Source organism: Anolis carolinensis, chromosome 6 (genome assembly GCF_035594765.1).
Source record: "Anolis carolinensis isolate JA03-04 chromosome 6, rAnoCar3.1.pri, whole genome shotgun sequence".
Lineage (NCBI taxonomy): Eukaryota > Metazoa > Chordata > Lepidosauria > Squamata > Dactyloidae > Anolis > Anolis carolinensis.
In genome coordinates, this window is record NC_085846.1 from 36,667,247 (window position 1) to 36,683,078 (window position 15,832).

Genomic DNA, 15,832 nt, shown 5'->3' on the forward strand with positions numbered 1-15,832 from the left:
CAATTTGTTCCCATGTTTTCTTCAGTCCCTGTCACTTGGTCAGATATAATTGTCCAACTGCTTCACTGTGTAAAGTATTTGAAAAAAATATGTTCCTGGTTTAAAAGTGTTAGTCCCGTTTAATTGTGTGTTACTTACTTTTGAAAGTAGTTCAAAAACTTTGTTTTTGTGGCTGCCAAAAACTATGTTGAATTGGTTGAGACACGATGAGATATTCACTGAAAAGCTATTGCAAAATGTGCTGCAGGGTGTCTCACAAAAAAACAAAGTTTTTGCAGTTTAATAATTTTTTCCATGTTTTTATGATAGAACCAATTAGGAAATGACATTTATACCCCGGGAACAAAAATCGTGTTACATAGTGTTATTGCTTGGAAATTAACACAGTGCAACAAATGGGATTGCATTGTGAGGGCATGCAAAGCTTGACATGCTTTAACTTCTACTGTAACTAAAATCCTTGAGATTGTCTAGAGTTTAAGGAAGCGGGCATCCAGTTAATTGAAAATGTGATATTACAAGTAGAAAGTTCCACTCGATATTTTTGGACCCCAATCACCGTAGCCCCCAAAGCACTCTCATACCCTTTTCACAAGTTGCACATCTCCAGACTTTTTTCACAGATGAACTGACCTTAGAAGAAGCAAGAACTTGCTTCGCGCATGCCTCCCTAGAGACACCTGTCTTGGCACTACTTAACCCATCTGGCTCAAGGGAAAACATCTCTAAGAGAAGATCTGGGACCAATTTCCTTTCATCTGGATGGGTGGGGCGAGAGGATCCTTAACATTATCAGCCCCAGGGGTTTCAGCTTATGAGACACCTCCAAGCTGAATGGGTTTTCATGCTCACAGGTGCACATACTTCAGACCCAAAGGTTTCTTGCCAATTCTTCCAGTGGGGATATTTCCAGAGTATGAAAAATAAAATAAGCACTTGGGTTCATCAGGTGCAGTCTCTTGTCCTAGACACCTCCTTGATGTGTTGTTTTAAACACATTGCACAATGGTTATTAGCCACAAGATAGATATAGCTAATTCAGGTTTCAGATCAGCCTGTTAACTCCCCTGGAAACAAAAACAATGCAGCTTTTTTATCTCTCTGAGGACAGTTCTTCTATCTAGAATTTATAAAAAGGGTTCATGTAATATTATGCTAGACTAAGGTGCACAGAGAACTGTAAAGTTAAGCAGTTTGGAAGCCTTTATGTTTAGCAGCCAGCATTGTTAGCCTTTCATTTCCTAATTCAGAAAGGTAAATAAATGTTTCCTTTCCATTTTTTTCTAGACAGGAGTGGATAGTTCCAGGTATTTTTGGGTAACTGTGGCTCTAGAGTTTTGTTTTTGCCCACAACTCCATAGCCAATGCTGAGAGATTATGACAGTTAAGAGTCCAAAAACAACAGGCAGATCACCACTGCCCTCCACAAGGGTGGCAAATTTATTTACTCCAACTCTCATAACATCTTAACAAAGGACAATGACATGACACAATTTTTGAGAAATTCAGTAAACAGCAGCTTTGTTTCTGGGTTGTTTTTAATGGTTTGTTACTCTTCCAATGCAGTACACTGGAATATTTTCCTACTGGTCATCAAAAATCATTTCAATAGATCCCCTTGCAGTTTTAGGGAGCCACGAGTATACATAACTTGTTAGTAAATAAAAGGTAGGAGTTCTAGCACAGGCTTTGCTTCAATTGCTTTAGGTGTGTGGAGGGAAACCTAGAAGATTTGAAGATGAAAGTTTGCCTTTAGCACCTATAGGGGGCAGCCCTTGCTAACTGTAGCAACTAATAAACCACTTGAAGAGAAAAGCAAGATAAAACTTGGCTGAGTTATCTCCAATGTACTGTGTTTAACTAGCATTAAGAGACGGGTGTCCCCTTCTTTTATGTTCTGAATCTGCTGAACCTAAAAGTCTGTATGATAAACTTTGGTTCCATGGCGTCAATAAGGCTAGAAAATGACCGGCACAGAGCCAGATGGGGAAATAATTAACCCTTTGGCATTGCCTTCTTACACTTCGGTCTTCTTGGTTCCAGGAACTTCTAAGGCTTCCAGAAATAAACATAAAATAGGTTCAAATAAGGACCTGATACATTTATTAAAGATTTCTTGCAGTTTCAATACTGTAATCCAACAAAGTCCAAGACCATCCCCCCAATAGTGTGATGGCTGTTGACCGATCACGGGACTTTTGGAGGGGGGGACAGGGACAAAGAAAGTCAAATATCTGCTAATACTTTATTAGATGGCTGTCACTGAATAGAAGTTTGCTCAGGAATTACCTGTAACAAACTCTGCAGGACTATCCGCTAAAGAAATGCTTTAATGTAGGTTTCACAGATTGATCAAGAGTGATGGTGGTTCAGGTTTTTAGACACCTTTCAACCCCTAAGAAATTCCATTTGATTTAGATTACAAGCCTAACTCTTTGCCATCACAAGGTTTGAAACTTTGTCTTGAGGAAAAATTGCCCAAAAACCACAGTTCTATCCTTTTGCATCAGTGTGAATGTTCATAACCATTTTGCAACACTGCCTGTGGTCACTGCTCACCTATTTCTATGAGTAGTGGCTGGAGAGCATACTACCTGGTAGTGGGTGCTTTGAAAAAGAAGCTTGCATTTGGCAAAATATTATCTAAATGGGGTTCATGGACTCTCTCAAGTCCAGCTCATGTTGTACGCTTTTTCATCATAGTGGGTTTTCCCCATAAACCTAGAAACCTAGACACAGTCACATCTCTGGAGCTATGTGCTAAAAAGAACATAGGAAAAAACCTCAACTACTGCTCTTCTATGAAATTAGATGTGGGAGCTGTCCAGCCCTCCTGTTGCTAGACAGTATTTCTAACCAGGATAGCCAAACATGAGGGATGCTGGGGATTGCAGTTCAATTACTCCTGCCACTGCCACTTTAAATACTGTATTTAATCCTACAAAAGAAGGAAAATGCACTTCAATCTAGAGATGAAAGTAGGAGCTGGAAATGCTAGAGGGAAAAAAGAAACAGAGCGCAACCACAATTGCTACGTTTAATGTTTACCTTGCCTATTTTTGAAATGGGTTTAATCTGCTTAAACCAACTGAAGCATTAGTCATATCAGTATGAATGGAGAAAGAATCAAATAAGGAATTATAAAGGAACAGGCTCAGATAGCAACTTGCACGTGACACTAGGATGTGTATTTCGGCACAAGTCAGAAAGCCACTGCTTCATACTAATGCTTTTGGGAAGGCTCTGAACTACAGCCTTGACACAGCAATTAAATGGGACTTTGAGGTACAGTGTGCTATCAGGAAACTTGCAACTAACTTTGCCACTAGGTCTGACTGGTAAACTGGCTGGGATTTCTGGGAGTTGTAGGCCAAAAACATCTAGGGACCCCAGGTTGAAAACCACTGGATTATGCCAACTAGATTCAAACTTGAGCATAGCTGCATGGATTCCTCCGGGTTCTGACAGTTTACACACCATCTTCCTCTTTCTTATGCTTCTCCTCTGTGTATCCATGAGGACAAGGGTACACAAAATCTCCCCTACAAACATGGGGATTCTCATCGACTGCATTACTCTGCAAGATGCCAGATCTACTGGTGGCCATAATACTATCTCTGTACTGAGAACTAGGGCTCCAGATTACAATGTTTTTATCATAACATTTCACAGGAATCTTTGCAAATACGATATTCCAATGGGGCACATGTTTTTGGGCCTCTCACACAACTTCCCAGCCTATACCTATCCCCAAGCCTTTTCCCACTTGATAAAGTACTCAAAACTAGAACCTGGCACTTAGGGTGCAGTATAGCTAGCAGTCACACTAAGAATCCTCAGCACATTGTTTACTGTTATCTCTTTGAGACCAAATGTCTTCACTGGATTACTTCAAGCTTTCATGATATGCCTATGCCAGATAAAAGGCAGGAACAGAACCTGTGTTTACAAGAAGAAGAAAGCATCTCTTTGGCACACAGGCTACAAAGGTATCTGACCACTGTGGAAACAAGACCTCCGAGGACACTAATTAAATTCAAAATAGTCAATTCCCTCAAGCACAGTTGTTTCACCATCTCAGGTGACTGTGGTATTCATGTCCATACCCTAGCTCCCAAAAAAAAGGCTTTAGCATTCTTATGGAGCCCACATTTTCAGTGACAGCACATCTAGATACTTTCCTTGTAGATCTCTATGACGATTACCCTGCTGTGGCCACATGGATATGTGCCACTAATATAAACAATACCACATTGTCAACTAAATTCGAGTGTTCCAAGATCAGCATGGTTTCCATATAACACTCATTCGGAGGGCTGAAAGGTTCCCACTCTGTGCCAAGCGTCATAATGCCCCAAATGCTACCCAGCTTGAACATCATATGAACCATACAAGAGAACAGGACCAATCCAGAAGTCAGGGAGTTCACAGTTATTTTGAAAGTCTATGAGAAAAGCGAGTCCAATACAGTCCATCAAGGAATTCTTCGGCCACTCACGTCAGGTACTGCACCACAAGAAACATGACCACGCATGTCACAAGCATGCCTCCAATCATGAAGTACTTATCCTGGAAGGCACGTTTTTCAATGAGGCGCATGACTGTATTGGATAAACCCAACATGTTGGCAAGATCCATGATTTTCTTGTGGGTGCCCTGAAGGTGATAAAAGAGAAGTGACTGTTAGCAAAAGATCAGCCAATAAGGCCTTTTAATTCCACCAAACTCTGGAAGCCTGTAGTGTTTTTAGTCAAATACTCCCTAAAGAAAAGACTTTCCAAATGTTAATTAAATCTACATAGGTACGTGCTTCTATTTAAGACTTTTAAACAAATTTTATGGCACACTTTCTCTTGGACTGTGTGTAATGTATATGCTTTGTGGCATTACAACTCTGTTCTCACATTAGATTCTGTAATTCATTAGGATATGAAAATGTGTGGCATTTTACAGAATGCAAAGGGGTTTTTAAGAACAATGGCACTTAAATCTAGTTGTTAAAAAATCCATGCACATGGCTTTCACTAGGAAGACAAATTGTTTTACATCAGTCAATGCTTAGATCAAATTAGAAAGCGCAGCAAGACTAGCTTTCTACAAATCAGAAGTGGTTTTGTCAACTATATTCTGTTTTCTCCACCCTTCTAAATATTTTGTTGTTTTGAGTAAATCCCTTCCTTGAAATACCAGAATTAAACTGCAGACCCATGCAACCTTGATGCTTCCTTTTCCCAGTGTCTCTGCTTAACCCTGGAGTAGTTTCATATGATGTATGTAAACAAAGATGGCAGTGGCTGAGAATACTAGAAGTGCAGCAAAGAAGCATTGTGAGGATAAGTAATGGCCAGTTGAAAATGTATTGCCGATACATGTGCAGGGGTCCTGGTACATAAAGCCTATTGTGTCAACAAGCCTCTACCTAGCTGAGTCATCTTTATTTCCCATAATTACAGTGGGATGGTAAAGGGTAAGCATTTTTTTCCAGGATGACCTCTACACCCAAAATGTGAAGTCAATCCCTGAAGAGTCACACCCTGCAGTGACCTTCAGTGACCAAGGCAGTGAGAATTGGCAACTTTGACTTGGGAAAACAGCTGCGTTCCAGGTGGGGCCAAGATAGTGCAGGAAAGCAGGCTCTCTATCTTCGCAGAATATCAGGAATTGCCCTATTTTCAGGATCTCCGCCTAGTTGGCCGGCCCAACTTGCCTTCAACTGAGGAAAAGGGTTGTGGTTCAAATAAAAATAAGCTTTGGCACTAGAAATGTTATTTACATCACCAGTTATCAAGAATGCCTTCGTTTTTAATTCCCACAGCACAGGGGGTAGAGAAGACCACCTCACCTAGGTTAGGAACAGGCACGCCTATAGGCTGCTAAGTAGTATCTACAGCAGGCCAGATAACGTAAGAAGCAGTAAATAAAAATGCTAAAAGCAAGGAAAGAGGATGACTGATGGAAGTAGATCAGAGCCAGCAGTGGACAGGCAAGAAAGTATTTGTAGGACAGGAAAGCTAGAGGAAGCAGGGAGAGAAGAATGGATACAAGATAAGTTGATGTACATAACTTTGCTCTTCTTTAGAACCACTGGCATGGACGATCTTCTTTCAAGACTTGTTCAGAGTAAGATAGGAAATCTACATCAGAAACTACCTAATAGGTCAGAATGTTCATCTAAGTTCAATTATCACCTACTGTAACAGGCAAAGATCTGTTACCTCATCCTTTTAAACTGGGATGGCAAGGATGAACATGAAACAATCCACATGCCAAATCTTTGTTCTATCAGAGGGCTATAGAGTCTCGACTACAGTAAATCCAGTAAGGCTTCCTTTTTGGGAACAAATCTGCAGAACTACAAAATTTGCAGAAATTTGAATAATTTCTATATAAACATATTTAAAAGAAGATATAAGTTCATAAGCCTTGAAGTTCAAGATTTCATAAAAGATTTGACTACAGCAACAGCTCCAAGAGTTGAGGTCTTAGCTTTTTCAGGTAAAAAATGAAGCAGGAGAGTTTAAAAATCTGGATAGTTCAAGGACAAAAAGAATCAGATGAGGTGGAAGAGAGGAAGAAATGTGCATTGCTATTTTACCATTCAGAATTCTGGAAATTCATCAGATTAAAATACTGAGTGCCTAATCATACATTTTTTTAAAAACCAAATAACTAAAGGCCTCATTCTGTGCCCACCTTCAGTGTCACTCTCTGATCCCTCAGGCCCTGAAGAATGCTGTTTCCGCTGCCAAGAAGATCATCCATGCCACGGTGTGCATTTTGAAGGGATTCATTAAATTGTAATGTTTCATCAATCGGAATGGTGGTGTCAGAATCCTGCAAGGAGGGGAAGGAAGAGGAAGCATCTTGGTTACCTTTCCTTGACACTCGGAATCCAAAAGGACAAAGGTGTAGATGTAAGCCAAATACAATCAACACTGACATTCAAAGTCACCACAGAATCTTTTCCACCTTGATTGATGTGCCAGAATAATTCATCATTTTAAGAACCACTACTTTCAAAATTTATCAATGAGTCTGGAGAGGTTAGATGCCATTCCACATGTGCCAAAAATGTGCCCCTAGAACACTGTCTTACCCCTCTCTGATGCAGGAGAAGAATGGCAATAGCAAACAAGTTGCCATTTGGCAGTTCTGGAAACTATCCTTCTAACTGTCACCACTTCCTCAAGCCCTTTGTCTACATATCCTTGACAAATGAGTTGAGACATCCTCAAGAGAGAGGACTTCCTCAGCATTGGTATATCATCTGTGGAGCATCCTTGTTTCAAAGGGTTCATGTAGTGGATACATTACAATCTTTTCAGCACCAAATGAAGTCAATTTTATTTTCCCAAGCACTTAAATAATTGTCTTAATGTTTTCAGATCTTGTTCCTCTTTTACTCTGCAGCCAATTTTACTTTGATTTTATATACTGTTGTGATTTTGCTACTTGTTTTTTGTTTTAAGAAGTGCCAGCTGCTTTCTTTTTTTTAAAAACAGCAGCCCAAAAGAAGTAAATCAATAAGTCTGCCCACTGTTTCTGATCTTTTCAGTGCCGAACTGCAGGGGCTCAGCAAAACTCAATTTGAAGACAGTAGGAGGTGGATCAAGAGGATAAATTCAGCTAAAAACTCCTGGCCTTGGTGTGCAACATACATTAGTTGTGAATGTCTGAGCCAGAAGCTCCTCGCGTTGCCTCTCCTGCTGTTCCCGAGTGTAGCGTCGATGCTGGAAGTTCCTCAATGCAGTCTGCAAATGCTGGATGTCATATTTCAACTGGTCAACTCGGCTACAAACAATAATCACAGTAAACAGGCAGAATGTAATAAGCTTTGGATGCCTGGAAGGCTATCAGAAAAAAAATGCAATACCAATACTGTCCACTATTGAATTTGACTGTGGAAAATTATGGAAATGTACCTTTGATTTAGCACCAACAGCATTATTCTTTCTTGCAAAATGTATCATATGGCACTTCAGATCTTCTAGCTCACAGCTTCTTAAGCTTTTTTGACTTGTGAACCCAAGAAATGTTTCTGCGACCTCAAATGTGAACCCAAGAAATGTTTCTGTGACCTCAAATGTGTAAAGGACCCCAAGTATTAAAAGGAGGAGGAAGTGGAGAGAGACCTGTGTGCACATGACAGAGAGGAAGGGAGGGAAGGAGGAAGGGAGAGAAGGAAAGGAAGGTACATGGACAAGGCAGAGAGAAAAGAAAGCAGAGAGGTGAGCATGTGCATGCAAGAGAGAGAAAGGAAGGCATACACCGATGTGAGAGAAAGCAGCAGAGAGACATACATGTGCACAAAAAAGAGAAAGGCAGGTGGAGAAACAACTGAGAAAGGTAGGGAGAGAGAGAAGAAAAAGCAGAGAGAGGTGGGTGCATGGAAGATAAAGGAAGGTGACTCCAACATACAGTTATAGAGACCCTATTTGGGGTCCCGACCCATAGTTTAAAAAGGTCTGCTCTAGCCCATAACTGTCCACTATGCAATTCTTAAGGGAAGGCCTGAAGCTCAGCCTTTTTGATTAGAGATGTTAGGGAATGAATCTGGTACATTTGGCATAGAAAACAACTGCTCAATCTCTAGGCCAGTAATAAAGTGCCTCCTGCTGGATCAGTCCCTGCCCAGGACACAAGAGAAACATGGCAAAAAGGCAATTAGGACAATCTTTTGGGGGAGTTTTTCCCCCGCCAAATCTCCAGGGCAGTCACTGTAACCACTACCCACCTTCCTCATTCGCACAGAGTTTGATAGGAAAGACTGAGTGGTAATTCCTCTCTCTAATAGGTTTCCTCTTTGTGCTTACATGCCTCATGACATCCACTATGAGGCCTTTCTTAGAAAGCAGACAATGAAAAAAGCAAAATGGACACAATTCAATACAGTTTTCTCTTTGACAGGCACATTTTTATGGAACCAACAAACTCAGTTCAAGGTATGCTCACCATCTTCCCACAAACAGAGCAAACATTTTTGTTTAAGCTAATATTGCATTTGCCTTGCAGTTTCTATTTCTAACCTGCTAGTTATTTTGAAGTTTACTTTTGACACTGCTAAGTTCTTTGATAATTGGTGGGTAAAAGGATGTTTACAAGAAAGTAAAGAAAAAGCTTATAGCTGTATTTGTTCACAAGGAAATGTATAGCCCTGCAGTTTCTATCACATATTGAATGCAACAATCAGCATCAAACATTTCTAAACAACAGGAAGAATACAGCACTAAGACATAAGGAACAAAAGAAGCCACCTTGGCAAGGCAAGAAGGATGATTACTCACAGTTTGGCATTTTGACGCTTGCTGGGAGGTTCCTTATTGCAAAAGATTTCGAGTCGTTCTAGGTTGCTAAAGATTCTGTCAATTCGTGCCTGGATTTCGTTTTCTACCACTGGAGAAGGGGGGAAAGAAAGAGGGCAAGTATGATCAGGGCTACAAGATAATTTACTGATTTAGCCTGTGCATTTTGTTCTTCCGAACACTATTCCTGGTTTTGTCTATAAGCTTCATTCCATCAGCTGTAATGAGGATCAAATGCTATGCATGTGGATCCAATCCCTTAGCATTGCTTATCAAGTATACAAAGCAACCACCATTAACAATAGCTTCTCGTTGACACATACATTGAGAAACTGGGACAAATGGCTTCCAAACAAGACAGGATGCAGAAGCCTATTACAAAACCTGGATTTGTGTCTGGATTATTAAGAAGGCATCAATCAACTACAATTCTTTCATTCAAACATAATGGAAAGTCATTAAGTCTGGTTCTTCAATCCAGGCATGATGGGAACTTGTGGCTAACTCACACTTCCTTGCAGTTTTTAAAACTTTTATTTTAAAAGGACCAAAGGGGATGCATTCAATTGTCCAGATGCAGCTGTTTGTGAAAGAATGGCAGAACAGCAACCTCATTGCAAGAATACAAAGTACAACAGTAAAATGTAGAAAACACTATGTACAGCAAAACTAAGATCACATTCTGCAATCAGGATTTCAAACTAACTGGTATACCTATATTTTCAAAAGTCACAGTTATTTCTATGGGAGGTAAGGCATATTTACCCAAGTGCCATCCACATCTAATATATTTTCTGGCACCCATTCCTTGTCAGTGGTCTTGAAGACCTGAAAAACCAGAATAAATCTTCGAAGATGGTATGCAAAAGATTTCAAGCCCTTCTAGGCTATAAAAGACAATTGATAGAGGCAAAGAAACTAATAATAGAAATATGGAAAATCTAACACCTTTCATTTAGTAGAGCAAATGGAAACTCGATACATATTGTGGGAGTAACTCCATATAGGAAACCTAACCCAATGATATCAAACCAGGACAATCGCCTGGGTGATCTCCAGCATCAATTACTCACAGTGAACTGACTGCTTGTCTGTTGTTTCTAGGCGGCCCATGTATGACTGGACCTCGTGGACTTGCCTGTTGTAAAGAAGAAAGGAAGGAAATGGGAGAGTGAGTAAGAAGCTATTCCAGCAGAAAAAGTATTTCTCAAGAAAGTACAACCGCAACAGAGATAAACTTCTAATGTGCTGAGTAAAAAAGACTCAATAATCCAGTTATACAAGCCAACACACTAATAAAATAGTGGCAAACTTATGCAGGCAAGAAATTCTACATTACTGGTAATACAACTCAATATTTATATAACACTGCTAATGTACTTAAATGGCTTCTGGCAACAGGTTTACACATAGCCATTTGTCTCATTGCCTATAGTGAATAAGAATTACCTCTAGCCAACCAGGCAAGGTGGTTTACAAAAAGCAACTAAATGAAAAAAGGATGAAATGGATGGGCCTCCAAATGTTACTGGCCTGTAAATCTCATCATCCCTAACCAGCACATGTGAAGGTAAGAAATGCCAGGAATTGTAGCTCAGCAACATTAGACAGCCATATAATCCCTACTCTATCAGCTACGGTATCCTCACTTTCACAACTGGGTTGGTAGAGTTTTATTGTGGAAATTATTTCTAGTGCTGTATATTCCCATGAAAACATTTCTATTTTCAGCAATGAACTGTTTGTTGTCGCATGCCTTCAACTCATTTCCAAATTATGGCAGCCCTATAATGGGATTTTCTGGGGCTGAGAGATTGTGACTCATACAATGGGTTTCCATGGCCAAGTAGGGAATTGGCCTTGCTCTCTAGAGTCATAGTCCAACACTCAAACCACTACATCACACTAGCTCTCAATGAACTATATCATAATATTAATGACCAGCATAATTAAAAGCTAAAACATCAAATAAGCCACACTGGTGGAAAGGATAATCAGTAAGTTATATAAAAAAATGTAACCAACATTTTCCAAGTAGCTACCCCTAGAAAACTTGTGTATTTGTGTGCACAAGCCTGTTAAAATTAAGAGCTGGTGTTCCGTTAACATCAGCTTAGGTTTTTTTAAAGTAAATTCTAGCTTACCATATATAAGCAAGAGTTCTATCTTATACTAGCTCCATCTGCCAACAGGAGCAACCAAACAAAGTATCTGTCTAGATTTTAGCATGAAGCCTGGACCAACAGCTCTAGCTCATCCCTCTAAGAATCTTAAGCTTCCAAAAAACTCCTATCACTGGCTAAGGGGGCATTCCGATTTTAGATTAACATAGTCGCACATGCTGTGTTTCAGTCTATCTAGAAAACAAGAAAACGGGGTATCTGTTGGGAAGTTCCAGTATGATTATCTGGCACTTCTCCTGCAGATCTCCTCCAAAACAAACAGTGGGAATGGCAGGGAAGAAATGGTTCAGTCCTGCCAGCTGGAAAACCTGTTTTGGAAACAAGATGAGAATGTCAGGCCACAAGAGAGAAAAAGCAACCGGATGTGGGAGATCAGGCTGGGAAAGTAAGGGAAGAATGCTCTGCCCCTTGGCATCTCCTGGAAACGGATGTGTGGCAGAGCCACATGCCAGAAAAACAAGTAAATGTAATGGGTAATGAAAAATAGCAGTTGTGAGATGCTGAAAATGTGAGACAAAGAATCTGACCAAAAAAAGTTCAGGCTATAATTTGAATAGTAAGGTGTACAAAAATGCCGTAATATTGAGTATGTTGTGTCATAGTAATTATGTCAATTGTTTTTTTTATCTTATTTTGTATTATGGCCGTGTTATATGTTTTTGTGTTGGTAATTGAATGTTTTACCTATGTTGGAAACCATCCTGAGTCCCTTCGGGGAGATAGAGCGGTATACAAATAAAGTTGTTGTTGTTGTTGTTGTTACTGTATTCTATCAACTGTGTGAATCATGAGGCCAGATGTTGGACAACAAGCTCCAGCAGCCCCTGGCTTGTATAGCAAGTGGTGAAGAATGTTGGGAATTACAGTCCAACAACATTGGCACTTCCCATACAATGAATAGTGTCATATGGTGTACAAGCACTAGTTTGCAATGCTTCTTAGCAGTATCACCACAGTCTAGAACTTTGAAAAAACAACCTTGTGGGATCTGTTAACTTCTGAAATAGAAAGCTAAATCAAATCACCTTTAGTTTAACTGTGTCAGCTCTCTATAGCACATTTTCAGTATGGTGGCATCAATCCAAGATGACTTCATGGTGACAGGAAACATGCACAATGACTGCTTTGAGTAATCACCAGATTGCAAATTACCATTGCCTAATGTGATGCTGCTCAATCAATCTTTGAAAGTTTTGTAGGGGCACGCCAATTTATGATCTCAAGATACGTTAAAACAAAACAAAACAAAAATCCCAAAGAAATGACTAGTTCAGAAATACACCCAGATACACAACTATGTTTTAGTCAACCAGAATGTGATGCAATTAGGTGACAGTTGGCACCATGTTCCTGTGATAGCAGAAGTAAATTATTTATATATGTTATAAAACATTTAAGGATCAACAGAAAGTAAAAACAATTTTCTAATAGTATAAAGTTTAACATTCAGATTTTTGAAAGTTTGTAAAGCACACCCCTCAACTCTGTGTGCAGCCAAATTAGAAAAGCCAATTTCTAGAATATATCCACCGTTCTAGGCAAAGTATAACTTGATGAGGTGAGAACAAAGAGCATGACTCAATGGATAAAGAAAGCCATCTGAACCTTGCTTTAGGCCAAAATATAAGAAACTAAACTGGATCTCATTTACAATGCTTACTGGAGCAGCATTCACTCTGGCAATTTCATCCTCAACACATATATATGGCTGGAGTTACACTTTTAAAGTATCCCTGTTCTGACTTACAAAAAAAATTCAATTTAAGAAAAAACCTTCAGAACTTATCTTGTTCATAACTTGGGGACTGCCTGTATTTATTTATTTATTTGTCTCATGAATTGCTTTAGCCATCCTCCTTAGATGCAACCCTTCTGGTGGCTTGCCACCTATCCAATTTCTTTACACACTGCTTGAGTATCCGGTCCATTCCACACAGCTGTATAAAATCCACATTGAACTGGATTATATGTCAGTGTGGGCTCTGATAACCCAGTTCAAAGCAGATATTGTGAATTATCTGCCTTGATATTCTGGGTTATATGACTTATCCAAAATGCTTGGGACCAGAAGTGTTCTGAATTTCAGCTTTTGGTATACCTGGATTCGCATATAGACATCCATAATGAGATCTCTTGGGAGATGGGACCCAAGTCCGAGCATGAAATTGATGTATGTATCATAGGCCCCTTCTACACTGCCATATAATCCAGATTATAAAATTGGATAATCCAGATTAGCTGCTTTGAACTGGATTATATGAGTCTACACTGCCATATAATCCAGATTGTCAAAAAGATAATCCACATTATCTGCTTTGAACTGGATGACATGAGTCTACACTGTAATATAATCCTGTTCAAAGCTGATTATCTGGATTTTACATGGCTGTGCAGAAGGGGCCCAAAACACCTTAAACGCTTACCTTTAAGGAAATGTTATACTCAACATTTTAATAATGTTGTGTATGGAACAAAGTCTGAATTCACTGAACCATCAGAAAGCAAAGGGGCCCCCTCCACACTGCTGTATAAAATCCCAGTTTCTGCTTTGAACTGGGTTATATGGCAGTGTTGACTCTGATAACCCAGTTCAAAGCAGATATTGTGGATTATCTGCCTTGATATTCTGGGTTTTATGGCTGTGTGGAAGGGCCCCTCAGCCCCCCATGTGGAGAATTTCGGGTTTGGGGGCCCTTAGGAGAAAGGATGCTCAAAACCTACCAACGCCCTTTTCCTTCTCCCTCCCCTTCCCAATCCCGGGATATTTCACGGGTTAAACCCCCGGCCCACACGCACTTATTCGTCTGGTGATAAAGCGCTTCCATCGTGGCAGGTCCCTCAGCCTGGACTCCACTCTCAAAGAGCGCTTTAACACGTCAACCTCTCAGATGCCGGCGCTTCCGGTTTCCGGTCTGCTAAAGGCCCCCTCGTGACGTCGCCTGACCAAGCTAGCTGTCTATGCCGCTGCCTGAGCAGGAGGGAAAAGCAGTGTTGGGGAGAAAAGAGGCGTGTAGTCATGTAGTTAGCAGGGGGTCGGAGTGGAGTGGCATTGGATGCAGAATTAATATAATTTACCTTGTTCTGACGGATTTTTTTGATCTGTAGGTATGTTGTAATCAAACGAAAGAGGATACAAATGAAAATATTAAGGATAATGAAATGATGATGATGATGATGATAAGTATCCCATGTTCAAAGTGATTGGGATCAGATCTGTTTTGAATTTCAGATTATTTTTTTATTTTGGATTTTGGAATGTCTGCATTTGCATGTGTTTGTATAATGTGATGTCTTAAGAGTGCCATATAAAATCCAGACTATCTGCTTTGAACTGGATGATATGGCAGTGTAGACTCATATAATCCAATTCAAATTAGATAATCTGGATTATATGGCAGTGTCAATCCAGACTAAGTCATGTGATTTGGAGGGAACTGGCTTAGGGAAGAGAATAAATGCAGTTTGACACTACTTTAACCATCATGGCTCAGTGCTCTGGAATCATGGGAATTGGAACTCTATGTAAGTCTAGCCTTATCTGCCAAAGAGTGTTGATACCACAACAAATTGCAATTCCCATTATTCCAGAGCATTGAGCCTTAGCCATTAATGTGGTGTCTCTCTTATCCATCATAAACAGGCCAGCAGAATGTTGGATAAGTGAAAATGTTGGATAATTAAGAAGGATTAAGGAAAAGCCTATTAAACATTAAATTACATTATGATTTTACACATTAAGCACCAAAACATCACGTTTTACAACAAATCGACAGGAAAAGCACCAAAACATCGCAATGTATTGAAAACATTGAATACAAAAACATTGACTACAAAAACATTGACTACTAAAGGGCAGACTGCATTGGATAATACAGAACGTTGGATGAGCAAAGGTTGGATAAGCAAGACTCTATTATATATTGATTATATAGCAGATGCGCCCTTTACTTATTTGAAGGAGGGCAATGACCAATCTCAATAAAATAGTAAAAAGTAAAGACGTCACACTGGCAATGAAGGCCTGCATAGTTTAAGCAGTGGTATTCCCCGTAGTAACCTATGGATGCAAGAGTTGGACCATAAGGAAGGCTGAGCGAAGGAACATAGACACATTTGAACTGTGGTGTTGGAGGAAAATTCTGAGAGTGCCTTGGGCCACAAGAAAAACCAACCAGTCCATACTCCAGGAAATAATGCCCGGCTGCTCACTGGAGGGAAGGATATTAGAGGCAAAGATGAAGTACCGTATATACTTGAGTATAAGCCGACCCAAATATAAGCCGAGGCACCTAATTTTACCACAAAAAAACTGGGAAAACATTGACTCCAGTATAAGCCAAGGGTGGT

The 15,832-nt window shown here is 39.9% G+C and overlaps 1 protein-coding gene across 2 annotated transcripts; it reads right to left on the minus strand.

Annotated features, from left to right (window-relative positions):
* Nucleotides 1-1,410: 1,410 nt before the first annotated feature.
* Nucleotides 1,411-14,418, minus strand: gosr2 (golgi SNAP receptor complex member 2). 2 transcript variants are annotated; one of them, XM_003222420.4, is made up of 6 exons: nucleotides 14,282-14,418; nucleotides 10,376-10,440; nucleotides 9,285-9,393; nucleotides 7,659-7,791; nucleotides 6,694-6,834; nucleotides 1,411-4,656 (listed from the first exon to the last, which is right to left on the minus strand). In XM_003222420.4, the coding sequence occupies exons 1-6, from the start codon at nucleotides 14,308-14,310 to the stop codon at nucleotides 4,495-4,497; spliced, it is 639 nt and encodes a 212-aa protein (XP_003222468.1). In that variant the 5' UTR covers nucleotides 14,311-14,418; the 3' UTR covers nucleotides 1,411-4,494. The 2 variants fall into 2 exon arrangements, with proteins under 2 accessions (XP_003222468.1, XP_016850025.1); XM_016994536.2 differs by lacking the exon at nucleotides 6,694-6,834.
* Between the last annotated feature and the right edge of the window lie 1,414 nt (nucleotides 14,419-15,832).

Bases quoted from the DNA above. Each gene is read 5' to 3' on its own strand.
- gosr2 (XM_003222420.4), bottom strand. From the start codon at position 14,310: ATGGAAGCGCTTTATCACCAGACGAATAA. The intron at 10,441-14,281 runs GTGCGTGTGGGC...TCTTTACAACAG, and splicing joins CTTTATCACCAGACGAATAA to GCAAGTCCACGAGGTCCAGT. The intron at 4,657-6,693 runs GTGGGCACAGAA...TATCACCTTCAG, and splicing joins ATCAGAGAGTGACACTGAAG to GGCACCCACAAGAAAATCAT.